The following is a 16,082-nucleotide window of genomic DNA, read 5'->3' on the forward strand; positions in this document are numbered from 1 at the left end:
CTTCAAAATGAGTACGCGTACCCTATGAATATTTCTGAATTACGCAATCATGAATACTAAATAGATGAGAATTGATAGAAGTAGCAGACAGCAAATATTCGTGATTAACGAAAAAATGAATCAAATTCAATAAAATTTAAAATCTTGATGATTTCGAATCATATTTCGTTTTTAGCTGCATAGCAAAGTATCCAATTGTTAAAATATGCTTTGTGAGTTTGTATTCTCCTTAATAGTCACGTATGACTTTTTTAAGTGTTATCTAACGAGAGAATACGCTATTGTGTACCGAAGTCCAAATCAAGCGGCAGATGCCAAACGAGATATTTTCAGCTGACTGGTCCATTCTCAAAATTGGTATCCACGGCAGCACAGGAGTTCTTCGCGAGCACCTCATGCAAATCGCGGGTTGAAACACCCTCAGCGTGCCGTTCAATGAATACATAATAAGCAATGCGAAGGGTCGGCTTACACCACAATATGTACCCCCTATTGTGTCCGCGTGTCCATTAAATGCCAATTTCATCGCCGCCACCTCACTCACCAAGACCCCGAGTGCGTGTACCCTCATTCATATACCGGGATTAGAAAACGCCTTGTGTTTCGTGTACAACGCTTAAAACGCCATTGTGTTAACTTGAGCGTCATTAACGAGGCTTTTAAGTGGCGGTGTGTTCGAATATATATCACACCCATCACCCCCCACATATAACTCATAAACAAATGGGCTTTGTTAAGTAACATTTAGATGGTGCTATATAACGCTGGCAACTGGCATTTATAAGAGGCGGTTCCGAGACTAAAAATGATATTCTCTCCATAAATTTACTGAACACTACGGCTATTAGAGCTACTGATTCTCGACTTTGATAAATCTTTGGATATTTATTTATTTATATGTTTTGTGAGGGTTTCAATAATTAATTAAATGCCATTCTAAATAGCATTCTGAACAAATTTAAATAAATTCAAACTTATCCCAAAAATTTGGAAGAGTGATCTCGGAACTCTTTAATTGTATTTTTAATTTTTAAAATCTAGACCACCTAATAACACATTGGCCCCGAAACGTTATTCATTCGTAAGCACCCATAATTATCGGGGAAAAACTACTCTTTGTTTGGAAAAGATGCGCGATAGACAATGCGTTAACACTATGCGAAAGGACTATTGTGTTATTCTACCCCGTTATTAACGATCCCCGGAACACATTTCGTCACCAACATGCTCATCAGTGATTCCCCAAAGTTGTTTCGAACCAGCAATATAAAAGATGTCACACTCGCTCATGAAGGGGGCAGACAAGAGAAATGTAGATAGGCAGACAAGCTGATTGAGGATAAAAAAATCTGACGTTTGTAATCGGAAAAACAGCGACAGTTTTTCATGCCGATGAAAAACAGCCATTAAATAGTTAAATAAAAAATAACTGTGCTTTTTGAAACAAAAACTAACTGATACGATCATGTTTAAAACTCTCGTACGCGTCTCATTTTCAAGAGAACATATTTAAAAAAAAACTTTTACATAACCAATATATTTAATGTATACTTATCGTAAAAGAAATCCGCAACGTTAATCACAAAAAAATTAAAGCAAAATATTTATGCAAAAAACAATTATTAGAAACACAAAACAAATTACCTAATATTCAATATTCTCGCATAACATTGAACGATCCATCAACTGACGACACAGACCGAACATATTCTAAGAAATTTTAATATAAAAATGTTTACGCTTATTACTACTAAACATATACAAATCGTTCAACGTGGGTTGGCATAAAACAATTCTTAATAAACTATTAAAAATAATGCCTTATGTATAGTATACTTAATAAAATAATATTCTAATGAAAACTTCTTCCCTCGAAATTAATACCCGCTGGGAATCCATAATGAAGCTTGTTAGGTTCTTATTTCTTTCTAGTTATTATCAATGGCATTTCTAAAATACTTAAGTGTGAATATTAACTTGCTTGTGTAAACCATGTTATTCTCAACTTTAAAATCAATGTCTCTAAAAGCAAATTCATAATATTACCATTGTACATAAAGACTGGCAATGACAATTATGCTAAGAAATTGTGTGAAATAATATATATGTATAAATATAAATAATATAATATAAATATATATATATATATATATATATATATATATATATATATATATATATATATATATATATATATATATTATATATATATATATATATATATATATATATATATGCATATTGAGAACACATTAAAATATATATGTATATGTATACATTTCTAGCATTCTCATTATTATTTCCATAAATGTGTAATGTTATTTTTTTACGTCAATCAACACTAATTGACACTGCACGTAGAATATGGATCAAATTGCATTGGATGTTTCCATGGAACTACAGAAATTTGTTTTCAATACTGCAATCAAATTTCACAGTTTCATGTGATACAATGAAGCTCACAAAACTGTGCTGGTTTTCAAATGCGTATATCTACTGAACTGACTATTATATATAAAAAATAAAATAATCAAAAATTCTTGGTTAGAATTTTTTTACTGTTTTTAAAAAAAAAAAATATTTGCATTGTATTATCAGCCTGTAGATAAGAAACTTATGTAAAAGAAATGACAAACATAAATCTAAATTTTTCAAAGTAATAAATAGGAACTATGTTTTAAACTTTAGACCATTCATTGTAAAGATCTGTGAAAATTCTTATGAGGTGTAAAATATTATTTTGACTTAACTCAAAAGCATTATTTAGAACATTGACTAAAACAGAAATTTAAGATATTTAGCATAATAAACTAAAATAAGTTAGATAAAAGACTGATCCTTGAAAATCGTACATTATATAAATGTATGAAGTAAATAATTTAATTTTGATTAATATTGAATAAATAAAACGTATAAATTCATACAACCATAATAAAAAACATATAGTGAAATACAATATTTAAATATAGTTTGCAGACATAATATAAAGACAGAAATAATTATGTATTTCTTTTTAATTTCCAAGGGTTTTTATTTTGCAAATATTATTTTATAAATAATATGTTTTAATTTTTGGGTAAAAAGCTTAGCATTTATTATGTCCTTCTATATAGAAAATTTCAAACCTAATCAATTAAGTTGGTTGAGAAAAGTTCATTTTTAATACAAATAATTTACAATTTTGAACATTAAAAAACTATTTTAATGAGCATACTTATAATGAACAATAATTATATTCAATAGGAAATACACCTAATAAAGCAATATATAAACTAAGATAGAAAGTTGCTATTGATACTGTATAGATAATTTTAATTAAAACGAGTTAATTATTTCAATATACATTGTTAATATACATTTTTAAACAATTAAATATTGTATAACAAAATTTAATATTGCTCTTAATTAGAGAAATACTACAAAAGGATCAAATATTCATAATAATTCCATGGAATATTATTTTTGGATTTTATTTATTAATTATGTAAAAATAGTGGCAATGTACATGAACAAGAACGTTGATTTTTGTTTATATTTTAACTAACCTATGATTATTTTTATCTAACTAATATTTCTATAATATACAATAAATTTAAAAAATAGTAAAAATGTATTTTAACCCAATTTTTTAATTAATTTTTAATTGAACTATAATATAAAATACTATATTATGAATATTATAAATATTTTGTCCTAAAAAATATTTATATACCAAATATATATTTCTACTATATATTAAATATATACTTTTATTTAAAACGAACTACTAGCAATAATTCGAATATTTTTTTTATTCGGGTCTACTGTAAATATTTATTACAAATAGTTTCTAAAGTCCAAAATTAATAAGGTTTAGTTATGTATATATACTATACATGCATACATGTATATATATTTTTATTTTATTTTATAATATTATTAACCGATTGAACAGTCTCAATTTATCTCGACAAAAATATATTTATAAGTTAAGTTAATTAATATTATAAATTATTAAAAAAATTTTAAAAAAATCGGATTATATTTAGAAAAAATATATTTATAATGGTTATTTTGTTAAATCGCTCATGTCTCAAAAATAAAACACCGATGTTATTCTCATAGAATAACAAGTCGAATAAATTCCCAAAATAAATGTACATATCATATAAAAAAGTATTTAAACTTTTTAAGACCAGATTTTCAGCATAAGAACTTTATTTCAAGTTTGCCATTAAGTATTTGATTACTAACTTTAAAACCCATGACAAGAATATTTTAACCGACATTTATATTCAAAATTAGATATAATATCTATTAGACTGAATTTTGTGTGCTTTTAAAAATAAATAAAACAGCATTGATTAAAAATATCCAACATATGAAAAATCAGTAAATGAAAAAAATGTTAACTAGACTTTTAATTTAAAATATATTAATTTACGTAAAAAGTATATATAGATATACAGGTCTAAATGTCAGAAGAATTTATGGTAAGAACAGAGACTGAGAAACCTATTGCTAGTTACTAAAATTTGTATAAAAATTAGGCAAAAACAAATATTTTATTTATATATTTATATTAATATATAATATTTTAGGAAAACAAAAAGGAAATGCTTTAGAATAATAATAATGAAATATTATTTTTCTATTTTTTTTTCAAAATGCCTTTACTTAAATTGAACAGAAGACATGACAAAAGGATTCAGTTCTGTAGTTTTACTTAAACTAAATATATATATCTAATTGCTTTTACTATATATAAATTTATAAATATCTCAAACTACGTTTATATCAGTTTATATGTTCTCACCTTAAGGTCTTCAAATATCAAATGTGCTCGTAAACGGTTTTTTATTGTTACCAGAAACGTGCGAAACTCAATACCCAGAACTTTTGATATAGGAAATTCTAGAAAAAGTGGAGTCGTATGTCTGAATTTAATTAGTTTTCTTGTACTTTAATGATTGTTATCAACGTTATAATATTATCAAATATTAATTCGTCTACCATAATATCGACATGGAAAAAAATATCCTGGATGATATTCTGAAAATTTGTGCAAGTTAGTACAACACTGTATACATAACAATTATTTTTTGTCGCACTGTAAATATGTATTATTTATAATAATATTTTAATATAGATTAAAATTTCTCCGCTGCTTCCAACTCATCCCTTTTTCTATCACACATTAGTGCGGATGAATATGATGCACGTATGTAAAGTGGAATGATGAGAGGAGCCTGATAACAGCGCACAGATGGTGCGGCAATATAAGCCCGCTCTCCATCTCGCTCTCTAGCATCCCCAGACTCCGCCCTCTGAAACCCATCCACATCCACCGAACGCTAAAGTGGCTCGGTATATTTTATTCATAGCTTTTAGCAGAAGTGTTCTTGTAGAGACTTTATCAATATATCACGCGGACTTACCCGGCCACTACGCTTTCCAAACCCAGAAACGAGAAAATTTCACCGACCCAGACGAGAGAGAAAGCGAGCTACAGTTTTAATTGCTGGACCCCAATCTAAACACGATTTAGGTACGGTTCTGATTTGGGAATGATCCTAATAAAACTCCCAGTGAAAGAATTCCAAAAAAAAAAATAAGAGATGCCGTTCAAAGTTTTCTCCGCGCTTCTTTCTAGCACAACATTTTTGAAGTGTAAAGTTTGCATTTAGTAGCATTATAATCAATAAAGTTAATAGTTAGATTATGCCAAATTTAGTAACTAAAAAACTTTGGGTTTAATTATCCATCAGCTTAATTTAAAAATTTTATTTAATTCCCAAGAATAAAATAATAGTTATTGTAATGATATTAATTCCAGTTATCTATTTAAAATCATATTTTTTATAAATAACAAGGATTATTAAATTCTATATTTAATGCGTTTTACTTTATGCTAAAAGTTTGACTTGCTTACTTATTGATTTACGTATTTATTACATGACTAAAATATAATTAGCAATACCATTTCAAACTACTGTATACTAATAAAATTTACAATAATTGATTACACGTTTTTTCAATACTTTAAACATATAGTTTAATAAAAATATGACTTATCTTAAGCTACTAAAAAGCTACTTGTAAGCTAGTGAATATCATTAAAAATATAAGATATAAGAAAACGTTTGAGAAAGTGTGAGTTTTGCAATTCATTCGCATCATAGACGAGTAATGCCGGCGTTAAAACTGTATGAGCTTTTTTCATCGCAGCTTTCGACAAAAGCCGAGGGGGACTTTTTGACGCCAGTCGAACTTAATTATTAACGAAAGCGTAAATCGAAGCAATCGAAAAGAGTGCTCGTTTGTGTAAAGATAATATTTATAATTACTATCAAAAGACTTACCTTCAATCCCCAACAATACGATGATTCGGTGTACAGCCATTTTTCTAATTAAAATCTGCAAAAATACAAATGTAAATAAATATATATTTTAATAGTTATTATTTTTTTATATGTTAAAACAATAAAAAAAACTCACATTTAAAGTAAAAAATATATAAAGTTAGACAGTAAAAATAAAAAGCTGTTAATTTTTAACCCAAGTAAATTTTCAAGAATCGATAAATGATTCGAGTCTCTAATTGAATTAAAACGATAATTGTCTTCTAAAGTTCAGAACCGCTGTCAATTTGAAGGTTAAAAGTTTTAAAACTCCTAAGCGAAAATTCACGAAAGACACAACCGCTCACATATACAAAATATATAATATATATACTCGACTACATAAATAAGAGTTCTTTTAAAAATTAACATTAACGAAAGTGTTTTAATTACGCATTGGTATACTAAGTCGTTAATTGTCTGACCCTACTAACAAATACAAATAATATTTATTGCTTAATTATGTTTCATTAAATATAATCTCTTAGTACGTTAAATTATGCATTATTTCTACAAAGTAATATTTTAATATAAAAATGAGATAAGAGAGTGGTGTGACTTATTTAGCCACTCAGACACTGGAAGAGCTGTTTGGTATACAGTTTATAGCACAAAAATACCAATATACAATAAAAATGTAGGTATCTATATCAAATGAAGAAGAGTCGTTGATTTTGTACAGTTGAGTTATCGGTTTTTACAATAACTCAACTCTTGTCAACTCAAGTCTCTCTTGTCTCTGGTTCCTCATAGTAAGCTGAGTCGAGAGTATTTATTTCGTAAGTGTGAGCGAGTCGAGATTTATCTGCGAGTCTGTAAGTGGTATTGTTTCCAAGTTTCGAGTTTTTACACTTAAATACATTTAGAACAGTGTGCGCCGCCATTGTCTCACAAAGGCTGTTACAAAATTTTCATAATTTACGCAAAGTGTATTTGTTAAAATTTGCTATGCTCCTAGGGAAAACCTGAATAATTTTAAATGTTTGGGAGCCACTGACTTAGACTGAGCTTAGACAAAAGAGAAATGACAATTTAGTTTTGTTCGATTTAGTTTAATTTTGAATAATAGAGTGATTATTCGGGTAATCATCTAAATTGTCTAATTTGCTCTAATTTATAACAATTATGTTGAATATTATTAAATATTAAAATAATACTTAATACACACTTAAGACATAATACAATAGTTCTGAAATATTTTAAATAACATAACCGTTATATTATTAGTCTATACTATTACTGCAAAAAGTTTTAGAATGAAAATATAAGAACAGATGTTTATAAAGGGAAAATATCTAATTGCACTATAAATTCTATAGTTTCCACTATAAATTTAATAGTTTCCATTATAAATTATTACTATCCACTTGCATAGTTTGCACTATAAATGTAATACTTTGCGCTATACAAATAGGTCTAGGAATAGTATTTTAGTTTTTTTCAGGGGGAGGGGGAGCAAAAATTGACCAATATAAAGTCGTTTTTCATAATATTTATATTTCATTAAAACTCATGACATTCATTTTTCTGAGCAAATTAAATGAAAAGCAGTTGCCCCCCACCGCGCCATTCACCTTCCAATGACATCCTTGGCTATAAACTATAAACATTTTGTTATATATAAACCTGTCTAATACGTAGACCTCCTTTTAGTTTTTCCATGGAGTGAAAAATAAAAGGCAAGTCTGTTTTTTTTTTAATATTTAGATTTTATTTAGATTTTTATTATTTCATTAAATGCATTTATCTGCCCAAAGTCAAGGGGGGAAAATACACCTGTCTCCTACCCTAATGAGTAAATTTTTATAACGCAAAGTTTTAGATTTATAGTGCTATTAAATGTGGGTATAGTGAAATTAATTCACACCCTTAGTTTTGTAAATGAATATTATTGAAAATATTTCAATTACTGTATTTTGATATTTAAAATATTTTCAATCTTTGACTACATTTTATCATAGTTATTAAAATTATCTGAGGGCCGCTTAATATATTTGTATTTAAGTAACTCTTAAGAAAAATGCATTGCCTTCACTAACTAAATCATATCAGCGACCTTTTTTTCAATACATTTACTAATATGGAACAGCACTGTTAGTAAAGTTAAATACATCATAAAATAATGTACATATTGAATTCACTATATATTATGTATTTGAACAAAAGTATTTAAATTAATTAAAGTAAAAGTTAGTTAAAAATACTCTTGATAAAAATTTACAAGTCAGAAAGATGTATTATTTATTAGCTTATACCTATAATGATAAATATGTAGTATTTTCCTGTCATGAGTAGAGTTTCTTGACCACATTTACTAAACCATACATTTAGCAACATACAATAAACATTTAACAATGTTTGTCATGGCATTTTACTGCAAAAAGTCTCGAATTCGAAATGATTTTATACAAGAACCTCATTTCAGCTTTTTTCAAAAATATATATCTAGCAGTGCAAATATATATCGATTTCAATAAGATTCATGCTATTTCATTCACCTCTCAAATTACGTTTCTTTTTAGAATCCACGTCAAAGGAAATAAAATTATGTCGTCGTGGTCGCAGTGTAATCGTTCGGTTATCTAGCCTTATGGAAAAGTTAAAATCATATAATTCTACTAGCACTGGCCAGATAAATTATAGTTTCCCTGGTAAAAATATATATCTAGCAGTGAAAATATATACTAAAATGACATATTAAAAAATATTTTTGGGATAGATTCGATGCCGTTTTTTTAGATTTACTTTAAAGGATAACCTTAAAATATTTACTTTAGAATCAGAGACATCAATTTAGCTTTTTCTAGAGGGAGGGCAAAAGTTGGCCAGTCAATGGACGAAAATACACATTCACTGTAACATTTATACATCGCATGTAAATGTATATATTACTACATATGGAAAAGTTGTAATCATCTAATTTTACTAGCACCTACCAGATAAATATATTATATTTTATTTTCACTCATAAAAATACATATTAAGCAGTCAAAATGTGTTCCGATATTATTTCCTTGAAATTACATATATTAAAAAATATTTTCGGGATAGATTCGAGACTATTTTTTCTGATTTTCATTGTTAGATAACCCAACAATCAGGGACGTCATATCAGCTTTTTCTAAGAAGGGGAGAAAAAGGTATCTAGTGGGGAAAAAACTTGGCTACCCCAAAATGACGTCCCAGATCTTATATGGTTATTCAGAAGTACGTAGGTGATCGCCATCAGTACGTGAGTTGTATTGGATACCTGTCAAAAGAGTATATGTACAACCCTTTCTGTAGTTGCATTCAACCTACGATCACTGTTGCTTCTATTATTCATAAACGACATAGACATTGCGATTAAAGCTTTTTTATTGTACTTTGATGATTACAAAGTATTCAAAAGCGTCCGAATGATTTTTGACTCGTCTTTGCAGTTTTTGTTTCCAGATCCCTCATATAAATGAGCTGCTGATAATCGTTTTGTATTAATTGCAAATATTTATTTTCCATATGAAAATTAACTGGCTAAACAGATTTCCACAAAAGATCTAGGAATTACGTTTAAAATAAAGTGAAGATTCACTCTAGATTTCAATAATTTTGTGTCAAGAATACGCGTTTTTCTTGGATAATCCATCAGTTATTTTCGTCCTGTATAACACTTTAGTTTTTAGCAATCTTAAAACAGTATCCTATGTTTAGGTTAAATATTCTCTCATCTCTGAGAAAATTTAAAAAAGATTTCTGAGATACCTATATATTAGAGAATTCATCTCATGCTCAGAATATTTGCATTGTGAGCTTTAAAATTATATTTTAATTTATCCATGATGAGGGTAAATATTATTTTTGCTTGAAATATGTATAATTAATTTACTTTACATAACTTATATTAGATTTTTAAACAGTAGTTGAACTATGAAGTTCCCATGAACACTGAAAAATATCAAGTTTTATCAACGGCACGCTTTCTTCGTCCCCGCGTGTAAATGATAGTGAATGCAAATTTCAACACATAAATCATTCGGCCATTCTCAAACGTTTCGTTCGCGGCGCACTCCCGCCTTAACCCCCTAAACATCCCCTAGGGGATCCCTCCGTCCGATTTTTACGGCGGAGTATAAAAGGAGAAAAACTTTAACGCGGCGGAAGTAGAGACGCAAAGAGAAGAAAGGATGTGAAAATCCGTGTTGCCGGTAAGGGGGAAGTACTTCTGCTCGCCGAGTCTACTTCAAACAAAGCCACACAAGTTTTACGAGTGCGTGAACAATGCACTTTGTATTACACGAGTGTCCCGAATACGGCCGGAATGAATTACTTACTCTTTTCCTTTTACTTTTTTGCGGAGAGATTAATCAATTTTTATATGTTCTTACTCCTTCGGCACTTCAGCTTTTGCGAAGTTGAAAAACTCTTATATTCCGCCGAGACTTTTATACGCGTGGGATAGCTATCATTAAGGCGAATCGAGATATGCTTGTGAATAAGAAAAAAACAAATTAAAAGACAAGAATATCGAGTTATATTTAGATACTGTTTTTATATTATAAATAAAAAAACATCAAAATACTGACACATTTCATGTGATTTTTTTATATAAAATTGAATACTCTCGCATTATTTTGAAACGATTATTATAAGTAATAACATTAACAAGTTATTACACAATTGAATTTTAGCATACAGTTATGAAATTAACAAATTAAATCGTGTGTATCAACTTAATTAAACTTATATTTTTGTAATAAATTATAAAAATAAAGGAAAACGTATAACTATCTAGAAACTATGGCCTCACCTTGACATTTTAATTATTAAATTTAAATTTTATCCAGCAGTGTTGCTATTAGATAATGTAATTATCCCTAATTGTTTTAACGATTAATTTATTATAAAAAAACGATTAGCATATTAAAGTATCAGTGTTATATAACAATAATATAAAATTGTATATCAAACAGACATAGCTTTTAACGTCCCTTGGTAACCCACAAATTAATATTATGACTAATTATTTTAATTTACCCTAATTTAAATGGTAGTTTATACCTTTCCAATTATATAAACTAGATCGCGAGCGTTTGCCATTAAATATTTTTTATGATCCTCGTGGGCATTATTATGAAAATTAAGCATGTACAAAAAGCACTTTGTTTAATTAAAACTTGTATCAAATATATACATATGTGTGTAAATATTACATACGTACTTCAGAGTATGTGAACGTGTCGCTCTCAATTTTATATCTCGGTATCAAATATATAATTCATTTTGTTTGCTACAAAAATACAAACATAGAGCAAAGAACTGGTTCTATAAGCATCTAGATTTTATAAAATATGTATATTGTTCACATAAATATAAAGTAGGTTAAGAAAAATATCTGTTTATTTTATATTAAAATCGAAAAATAGAAATGGTTCAAACGTATAAACTTATTTTGAGGATATGTCAATAATATATGTACAAAGATGCAGCTTTGATGGGTAAATAAGGAAAAGCTATTGACAGATAAATATAAAAATACTCTTAAGGTTTTTTTCTACAAATAACAACACTCTGTTTTATTTTCCTAAAAAAGTATTAAAAACTATCTGAATTTGCAATTTTTAAAACATAAAAACATAACCATAAGCAAATTAAAAATATTTTTATTATTTTTTTAGAATGAATGAAACCATACTTTTGCAATGGCAATTTAATATGGATGATGTCTTAATACTATCTTACAAAAGTATGAAAAGCAATGAAAAATAAATAGTTATAAATTATATTTAAAGATATAGAAAATGCAATTCATTATCTAAATAAAAATAATCAAGTCTTCTATATAAAAAACCAAAAAAATATATAAAAATGACACTTCACGACAAAGGCAAATTAAAAAAATCATCAAAAAGACTGAAAAAACTTTTCACCAAAGAAAAGAAAGAGGTAATCCGAAAATATCCTAAAAGCTTTACTACTACAGAGTCCATACTCGCTTTGACATGTGACAAACATAATAAAAAATCTTTAACAAGTCTGTCCCAATCAGACTTAAAAAATGGGTTAAAGATGATAGATAAAAAGCTGAAGCTTTTGCCGATCATTATTTAATACATTTTAATCGTTTCCCAAAGAATACACTTGTAAGAATGCTCAGAATAGTGACAATGAAATTTATGTTTTTTAAATGCACCTCTTTAGAAAGGTACACAATTTAAACATTTTCAATAAAATACGTAATGGAGAAATATACATACACCGGAATATGACCTAATAAGCAACAAGCTGATAAGATAATTACTGGTGAAAGTCATCAGATTAAATCCTATTAAACTTAGTAATATGATTTAACTAGTTTCCAATCCAATGGAAGGTTCTTCAAATTTTAATTTTACTAAAACCTAATACTAATAAGTATTTTTGGCAAAAATGTTATACAGGAACTTTCTCTTAATTAACCATTAATTTGGATTTAGCAATAATACAATAAAGTAAGTGCAAAATAATTGACAAATTACAATATATAAATCAATATTTTGAAAATAAAATATACTGCTCAGCCGTATTCTTAAATATAATTCAGGCTTTTGACAAAGTGTGGCATTCTGGACTACTCTACAAAATCAAGATACTGCTTATTTTGAATATATTATTGATCTTAATTACTGAATTTATTTTAGAATAAATTACTCAGGCTGATGACCGGTAAGTGACTGCGACTAATTCAGTAAAAAAGAAACAATTAAAAAGATAATTATATTTAAACAAATTAAAAACTCACCCTAACATACTAGCAAGTGATCTAGTAAAAGACAATGTTATAACTAAACGTAAACTCATAGCGTATAAATAAGTTTAAACTAACAATTAGATTTAATTAACATAAGCAATATTATAACCACATACCAAAGTTCTACCAACCAACATATAATAAGATAATTTTTTGTTAATTATTTAAAGAAAACCTCCATTGGGAGACTTCCTTTAAATAATAGGGAGAGACCATTGGGAGAGAAAGAGAGAAATACATATACTACATATTTTTTAAAAATAACTTAAAGTCCAAATATACAAGTTGCTTTTTATTAAAATAATTAAAAAAACTATAAATATTTGACGTTTTTAATGTATAATTTTATACTTCTGACGGATGAATCGCATTGATTTATTATAAATTAGATAGTATTTTTATAGTCAATATAATGTATCCCTAAGCAAGATGATTTTTTATTAGCAATATGTTCTAGATATTATCCTATTTGATTAAATAAAATAAATATTATATGTATTATTTAATATTAGTAGAGTATTTCATAGTTTACTATGTCTTTTATATATGTTATTATAATAAATAACTTATCCTTTACTAATAATTATAAAACAGTATAAAATGGGTAACTGCTTTTAAAGCTAAAAGTTAATTAATAAAATATCATATAATCAACAATTAAATTAAGAATAATATTTACTGTATATTATATCCGAAAATAACTTATTCTAACATCACAAATATTTTGATAAAAAATTTACAATTAAAATACATAAAAAAATTAATATTTTTTTCTTCGTGTTTTATAACAATTTTAGAACGATAGATAATATTATTATGACTTATATAAAGTCGAAGTTAACAGCGTTTTTCATATATATACACATATGTACATATATTTATACGTTTATTAATTATTTTTCTAGAACCTGTTATATTTAATATTGTTTTTAATACAATTTTAAAGACAGCTATACTTTCCCCTTGATTATTTATTATAATTTTTTTTTTTTTTTTTATATTATGATAGGCGTTAGCCTAATACATTACAACGGGCTAAACATTAGGACAAAAACTTTACTGTAATATTAGTTACATCTATTTTGTTAATTATAAGCTGAGATGAAAAATATCCGGGAAACCTTCGCAATTATAATTATGTATTAATCACTTATTCTGATATCCAAAACGCGATATAGCTTGAATTAAAAATATAATTAATAAGGGAGTAGAACCCAAATATTTTAGGTATTAGTCAACGAGCCTTACTGCTCGTCTACATATGTATTTTTACACTGATAAGCGCAATGAACTGAGAATAAGTTTGAATTTTTTCGATTTTTAAGAAATATAGTTAGTTGTTAAAATAAGGACAAGCAAAATAATAAATTCTATGTGAAATTTGAGTCCAGGTATTTAAGTTATTGGTATTACTAACATATACATCTGGTCTATCGTGTTGGTCCCGTTATTATACATTATGTTATAAGGTACATAATAAATAAATTTTAGGCTGAAGTTTGTCCTCTATATTTAAAGACTAATAACAGTATCCTGCGTTATCTATTTTTTACTGATACATGCAGATTTTACGTCAATTATATTATTCATGATACCGGTTTATTAAAATTATTTTAAAAAAAGCTTAGAAATTAGTTCTTAGCTTAGTTGTTATGTAACTAAAATTGTGTTTTACGTATACTTTTTCATCGATAATATAAATACAGACAGCATACATTTTAAATATTTCAAGGTTATGTTTCAATTTTTATGCATTTAAAAGCAAACATAAGACTATAGCTTAAATATAATTTTGTGTAGTAAAGTATAAATACATGATTTATTTTTGGAACAAAATTGTGATAATTCATTTAGAAATTACTATGTTTCAATATAATAAAAATTTATGTATATTTAAGCTACTATTTTTTATTAATATATTATTATAATTTACAATTTAATTATTTAACATATCATTAGTTATGATGTTAAATAAGGTTGTATATTTTAAAGATTCTCATTATTTTAATGATAATATTTAACATAATAGATAAATTATTATTATTATTATGCAAAACTAAAGCATGTGTTTACTAATGATATACAAAGTATACAAAGCATTCACACTAATATTATCGCTTAAATTAGGAACTCAAAATATTATAACAATAACAAATTTCAATTACCGCTTAAAACACTCGATCAATGTTCCATTTATGCTTTAGGGCCGATGAAAAGTCGTTAATCACATAAAAACAACTATGTCAACATCGCACACTGACTCGGTTCGGAAAAGTTTCGTAAACTGAGAGGATCGCGAGCGAGCGGAGCGCTCTGTCGGACTGCTCCAGAAACACTGCGCCCAGCATCCCTTCATCTCGCGCCACCGCCGGATAAATATATTACAATTGCGCACGTCGACTAATTCGTTTTTGGTGCAACTTATCGCGGACCGCATGCACTTGCTACTCTGGCATAGTTACATACAATGTATATATACATATATCCAACCATGTGTTACATGTTACTGAAAAATGAATATGTAATACTATAATTTAACTACAATTAGTAACCAGTCGCTCATGTTATGACAGAAACGGTACGATTCAAAAACTTTCAAGAAGTGACATTTTTTGCGGTCCTAATACTATATAAAAATTAGTCCAATAGGAGGATGTAAAAATTTCTCATGAAGTAATGATTTTTGCGTAATGTATTCAACGACTCAATGTTAAATTAACACATTTCCGCTAATATTAGCATAAAAAAGTACAGGATTAGTAATGCTAGACATAGAAAAACCAATCGACACCTTTTGGCATGACAGCTGAACCTTAAATACAAAGCCCCTGATTATATTATACACATAGTACGGTCATACCTGATTGTATTATCTAAATACAAAACCTCCAATCATAATACGATTATACCTGAAAGGTCAAAGCAGTTGTTTTGGT

The 16,082-nt window shown here is 27.4% G+C and overlaps 1 protein-coding gene across 5 annotated transcripts in view; it reads right to left on the bottom strand.

Moving 5' to 3' along the window:
• The window catches only part of LOC148233946 (cell adhesion molecule Dscam1-like), a 215,282-nt gene extending 199,792 nt beyond the window's left edge, over nucleotides 1-15,490 (bottom strand). For all 5 annotated transcript variants that reach the window (XM_088189036.1, XM_088189035.1, XM_088189037.1 and 2 more), the window contains exons 1-2: nucleotides 15,312-15,490; nucleotides 6,342-6,396 (exon numbers count right to left, since the gene is read on the bottom strand). In XM_088189036.1, coding sequence (XP_088045162.1) covers nucleotides 6,342-6,381 — 40 coding nt within the window. In that variant the 5' untranslated portion in view covers nucleotides 6,382-6,396; nucleotides 15,312-15,490. The remainder of the gene's footprint in view (nucleotides 1-6,341; nucleotides 6,397-15,311) is intronic.
• Nucleotides 15,491-16,082: the final 592 nt, after the last annotated feature.

Source organism: Plectrocnemia conspersa, unplaced genomic scaffold (genome assembly GCF_051122295.1).
Source record: "Plectrocnemia conspersa isolate PC_06_02 unplaced genomic scaffold, ASM5112229v1 ptg000007l, whole genome shotgun sequence".
Taxonomy (NCBI): Eukaryota; Metazoa; Arthropoda; class Insecta; order Trichoptera; family Polycentropodidae; genus Plectrocnemia; species Plectrocnemia conspersa.